The sequence below is a fragment of the Glycine max genome, chromosome 4 (assembly GCF_000004515.6).
Source record: "Glycine max cultivar Williams 82 chromosome 4, Glycine_max_v4.0, whole genome shotgun sequence".
NCBI classification, from domain to species: domain Eukaryota; kingdom Viridiplantae; phylum Streptophyta; class Magnoliopsida; order Fabales; family Fabaceae; genus Glycine; species Glycine max.
Genome location: NC_016091.4, coordinates 47887844 through 47893709, shown reverse-complemented (window position 1 = coordinate 47893709; position 5866 = coordinate 47887844). Strand labels below are relative to the sequence as shown.

Sequence of the window (5866 nt, the reverse complement as noted above, 5' to 3'; positions counted from 1 at the left end):
TTCAACAAAATTGTCCTTTCAACAAATATATTTTCGTTCTTGGATGTTAAAAGGACAACTATCTATTTTCATTTAGCTTATAGTCAAACCTTGCCGTACAACTTAGAATGGACAAAGAATCTGAAATTTGAAACCAAGACAAGCAAGAGCCACACCAATTAAAGCTCCTGAACTTCGGCTATTCTCCACAGATTGGAAATCAGAAACCCGTCCCATATATTCCTCCTATCTAATGCACTTCTCTGGGATTTCTGAGCTTAATTTTACATGGTATGTTCCTTCAGACACCTACACTTCTAACCAGGCACCAGGAGGTTGCCTTCTGAACGTCATAGATGACTAAATCCTTAGTGTCAGGTAAAACAAGCCTGCAGACGAAGTTGGCATCGTCTTGAATCCAATTACAGAACCTCATGAGCCTTTCCATAATACCTGTTTATGAATGGAGACTGCCAAACAACTATGTACATTAAATGTGCATTACGTGTATTTTGAATGTATCAAGAAATCAACTAAATATAAATTAGAGAAAAAAAGTTAAACTAAAACAGTTTTATACTCTCATTCAATCCCAAACAACTATGTATAGTAAGTTTGTTGACTTTTACAACAACTATTTTAAAAGTCATACCAACAATAATTTCTTATTGAATGAGTGTAAAACTACTGTCAATGCATTAAACTCTATAAATTATGTGAAAGAAAATAGTTATTTTCATAAATGTTGCTATGATCATTTCTTTTCCCTCCACTGATTGTTAGCAGCATCTCACATTCAATGAAAGAAAATTGATTATAGGTTGACGACCAAAAATTATTAAAAGAAGAATCTCAATCTTTTTTTGAAGATAATTGATTATAGAAAAGTCACACTATTAAATGAGATAATATTGGATAATCCTTCTAAAATGAATTGACTGTTTTAATTAGAATATGACAGAAATAGAGTGGCTAACAATTTTAAGATTTTGCACCTCTGATTTGGACAAGCTAGTTGCATTCATTACAACAAGTATAGTCTTTTTCCAACCTCCTTACTTTGCTTTAATAATCCATAGAAGAAAGAAAAATCAAACATCTCTTTCCATCAGTGTTCTTTGGCCCCTCCCTTGTCATTATTAGATATATATTTATATAGAGTATAGACACATGCAAGTGTATGAACTACAATTGCTTGGCCAATCTTCCTCAACATTCATTATAAGTCTTAAATGTTCCACGGAAGAATTACCATTTTTAAGGACAGAAATTGATGCATTAATGTTGTACTAAGATGTTAAGATAATTTGAAAATTGGAACTCCAAAAAGTTCAGTTAGAATGCCCAAACACCTACCTTAACATTAGATACATCAGGTGCATCTGGACTTTGCACAGGGTAGAACTTATAAAATCTCATATTCTCAAATGCAGCTCTAGCTTCCTCACTCATTTCTTGAATGGCTTTTCTTCGAGCTTCCCTTGCCTAAAGGAGACAAAGTAGGTAAAAATGCATAAAGCAACAACACAATCAGGGCAGAACCAAAAGTAAAAGTACCTCTCTATTAGCTTTCTTTGCTTCCCGTACTTTTTCTTTGACAAATTCCTGAAACAATAAAATGATCAGCTTAACTGCTACTTGAAAGAGTTGGAATACTTGAATCGATTATTGATTTCCAATTACTCAATACCTTAAAGGTATCTTTTTGATCTTCCAATAACTCCTCCTCCTCTATGAGCTTATCAGTGAACTCCTGTGGAACATAGAACAATTTTATAAATGAGAACTTTGTCAATTATTATATATTACATTCTTTCTAGATATTCTTTACTTTATCATCTCTATCAGGAGGTTCAGTGTGGAGAAACAATACAACACTCAATGGAGATATGTCTAGATTCTTAAGAATTCAATTTAATTCAATAACATGCCTGCTTATTGAAAGCAGACAATGGTAAATGGACAATGACAAACCAAAGAAACAAAAAGTTCCTGAAAAAGAATGCCAAGCTTGATAGTAATTTTTTAGTGTATGATTATAACTTGTAAGTATTGTACTAAGTTTTAAATAAAAATAAATAAAACCATTCTTCCTAATTTTCACAAAATACAACCTGGCAAGTTTTATCTAGCATCCTAAACATTAGAGAAATAATTCAATACCTCAAGCTCATCTAATTCCCAATCAAATTCACAGAAAACCTGCAGGAAAAAAGAGAAAAAAGTGATAGATAAGTAAGCATGTAGAAAACCTAATATGGTACTAACCTGCCTTACTCGTATGTAAACATGTCATATAAAAAACAATCCCAAGCAATCCAAAATTGGGGACATCTTTGCAAAACTTTTTTCAATCATAATTACCGGCTTTGGCTCTGCTGGAAATATTATTTGAACTTCAGTGCTCTGTTCAAGTTCATCTTCCTTAAACGGATGGTAGAAGTCTGTTACAAAAATAACAATTAAAGGATATAACAAAGCAAATCATAACCATAAAAATATAATGTTATATCTCCTCTCCACTAACTATTGTATACAAGTACACAGCTATTATACATATTCAGACAAATTATATTCTAGAGCTAGAAACTCACAAGGCAAGCAATACTCGTATTTCTTTACACGATCCAACTTCAGATGTTTCAATGCAGCCCTGTATCACACAGATTAATTAATATCACAAGATAAAAAGTCATTCATGAACATTCTACATTAAGGATCAAGAGTATATGGATCAAAAGTTTCAACATGCAGCTACAAATAGCTACTACAGTAAACGGTCAACCCATCAAGTTGCATATAGATATAAATCCCGAAATTGGCACAAAATATCAAAGTAATGAACTTACAGTTTTCCTAATTAACACTTAAGTGTCCATAGAATTAAAACCACATATTGATTTATATTATAATATTTAGTTGCAAGAGATCAATAAAACTAAACAACGTAGGTATAGCTAAATCTAGAAAGGTTCAATCCATTTTCATTTATTAATTATATGCAGGGAGCTGGAAAACATCGCAATGGAACCTATCCTACCAAGAATAAATTTTAAATAATTTTGTCACACAAGCACAGTTGCATCAGTGAGAAAGCATGCTTCGCATGTTTACTGTTTAAGACAGGAACTACAATTTTTTTGAATAGAAGAACGCCCTTCTTAAAGTGGCACTGGTATCTCCTCTCCCCTACATCAAGTGTTATTTTGATCCTGTATTTACCAGCCTCCAGTGACGATGAACCACTCTTTCCAACTCAGCAGGATTGACACACAAGTACAAGTCCAATATCAAATGGGATTGAGACACAAGACACGTTGTTTGAGGCGGAGGCACTCCTCTTCATTTTAAAAAGAGGGTTTAGCTCTTCATCAGTCAGTTAAGAAAGAATGTGCTGGAATGTATAACATTGTAGACACAGCATTGAACCTTGAAGGTTCAAAAGTACTATTTGAAAAGGCATTGCAATTCATCAAAACAATATAAAATTAAAATAAAAACCAGAGAATTATGCAAAAAGTTGAAAAAACTATAATCATTTTGGCAATATCATGAAGGAAAAGGGTAAATGTAACTGATGAAAGGCCAAACAAAAAAATAAAATCATTGGTTTAAAGCTCATAAAAATGACCATGAAATGAAAAGCAATAGTATCTAACAAATCGGTAGAAAGGAAGCAAAAGCAAAAGAAAGAGGAGGATTAATACACTCCAAAGAAAACATATAAAGTAGCAGGAGACAATGTTCTTTCTAAGAAAGATAACTTTTCAAAGTAATTCTATTAAATCAGAACTTCTAAGTTTTAACAAATCAAACATCTTCAGTAATAGTGCATTACTGAGCTTGAACCTAAAAGCCTGAAACATATAAAGTTGCAGACTGTGAGGGGAAGGGCAAAGGGAGAGCAATACCTTCTTTGGGTGCAACTTAAGATAAATATTTGAGACTTTAATCTATCAACTCGGCTTTCTCTGTTGAAGACAAAAAATTAATTATATAAATAAGTTCATAGATAATCATGAAGCAATATTTCAAAAAAACCTCTCAGAATAGCCAAATTGAGAAGAATACCGGTCCTCAAGGGGGATATATGGAATCCAGTCCATTTTCATTTGTTTCATGGGAATTATCTCTTCGAACTCTCTCTGAACTGAGTTAATCCCAATTTTATCAGACGGTGGGAAAGGTGATACAACCTGAATACAATAGCAAGTTGAAACATCTTTAAATTTAAAATAAAAATGAAAAATTAAGATTTTACAATCGTCAAAATGGATACAGTCACAAAGCTGATTCCAACAACATTTACACCTGCAATCTATGAACTGGAATTTCCAGCCAAATGTATATGCCCAAGGCCATGCCCGCAAGGAGTGACATACATATATCACAGCTAGAAAACTCAAATGGCAATTCCTAATTTGCACAATCTAATTTTCCTCCAAAAAAGGTCATAAGCACTAATCAATTTAACCAAAACACATAGAAGAGCCAAATTTGACTACTTACAGCTACAACAACAGGTATGCAGACAACTTTGCTTTCATCTTTGAACCAGACCAGTTGAGCTGAATATATCAAAGTAGTAAGATGAAACACCAACTAAAGGGAAATGAGCTACCAATCAAATTCAAGTCGTGCCACTTACGCTCGGTGCAACCAAAGAGATAAACCCTTTTCCCATGAAGTACACCACCCTCTTCAAACGCATTCTGAACACAATTCATGGACCAAATTAAACAGTTAAGATAAATCGCGTAAATTCTTCAGAAATGATCATCTAAGAGGAAAGTTGCGTTGACCGTTGACCACGATACTCACTTCCAGGTTAGAGAAATTCCACTTGTATTGATACACAGAATCCAATTGATCCCACTGGCAACACAATAAGGTGCAATAAGAAAAAATACACAACAGAAATGAAGCTATAAACGAAGAAGAATTATGAAATAAATAGACAAACCTCTGTTCCGACAGGGAATGTTTCCCTCCATAAGTCTTCCTACAAAGCATTTATCAGTAACAATCATTAGTTCCACAACTTTACAGCCGATAATAAATATAATTGCCACTAATTTGGATCAAGAACCACAAGCATTAGTAGAAATCCTCAACAAAGAGACATAATAATAAATAAAATAAAAGGTTGAAATTGAAAATTAGGATGTAGTAGTACCAAGTTGCGCTGATCCTCGAAGTACTCTTCGTGCTCGGCAGGTTTAATTGTTGTGGATCGCTTCTTGCGTTGTTTGGGCTGTTCGTCTTGCTTCGCTTTCCTCTTATTAGCTCTTTTGCTCATTGCGAATTTAGAGAGAGAAAGAGCGGCGGGTCGATTGAATTCAAATGTAGAGAGAGAAAGAAGGAGTAGTGTCAATGTGTGAGAGAGAAACACTTTTCAAATTTGCCACTTACAGCAATGAACAATCACAAGCCCTGTATTCTTCTTCTTTCTTTTAATTTAAATAAAATTAATTAACTAATCCAAAACATAATTGATTAATTGTTTATTTAATTAAAATAAAATAACAAACATTAAAAAAATATTAAATTATATGATACAAATTTGAGTTTTATTCTATATATTTTGAAAGTCATATATAATTTTTTTTAATTGATTAGTAATATAAAAATCTTTCGAATAATGAAGAACTTTTTTTACAAATTTTTGTAACTACAAAATATTAAAGAAAAACAAAACAAAATGTGTTGTATCCTTCTCATTTTAGACTAAGTTATGTGTGTGTGGATTAGTAGTTCTAAACTAGATAACAACTCCAATTAACAAAATCTAATACAATCAGTAAATTTTTAGAAGCATATTATCATGGATTTGGGTCCTGATCATATGAATGGAAAAAATTTCGTTAGTAGAGACAAAATACAATTG

General features: G+C 32.7%; 1 protein-coding gene across 1 annotated transcript; it reads right to left on the bottom strand.

Moving 5' to 3' along the window:
• Positions 1–5413, bottom strand: LOC100801162 (protein HEAT INTOLERANT 4). Its single transcript, XM_003523216.5, has 14 exons — positions 5156–5413; positions 4943–4981; positions 4801–4854; positions 4628–4691; positions 4489–4547; positions 4051–4175; positions 3891–3950; positions 2574–2632; positions 2344–2423; positions 2143–2181; positions 1670–1732; positions 1537–1584; positions 1336–1464; positions 1–449 (listed from the first exon to the last, which is right to left on the bottom strand). The coding sequence occupies exons 1-14, from the start codon at positions 5276–5278 to the stop codon at positions 402–404; spliced, it is 990 nt and encodes a 329-aa protein (XP_003523264.1). The 5' UTR covers positions 5279–5413; the 3' UTR covers positions 1–401.
• Positions 5414–5866: the final 453 nt, after the last annotated feature.

Excerpts from the sequence above, each read along its gene's own strand:
- LOC100801162 (XM_003523216.5), bottom strand. The coding sequence starts at position 5,278 with ATGAGCAAAAGAGCTAATAAGAGGAAAGCGAAGCAAGACGAACAGCCC. Across the intron at positions 4,855-4,942 it reads CATTCCCTGTCGGAACAGAG|TGGGATCAATTGGATTCTGT; the intron begins GTTTGTCTATTT and ends TTGTGTTGCCAG. Across the intron at positions 1,585-1,669 it reads ATCAAAAAGATACCTTTAAG|GAATTTGTCAAAGAAAAAGT; the intron begins GTATTGAGTAAT and ends TTATTGTTTCAG.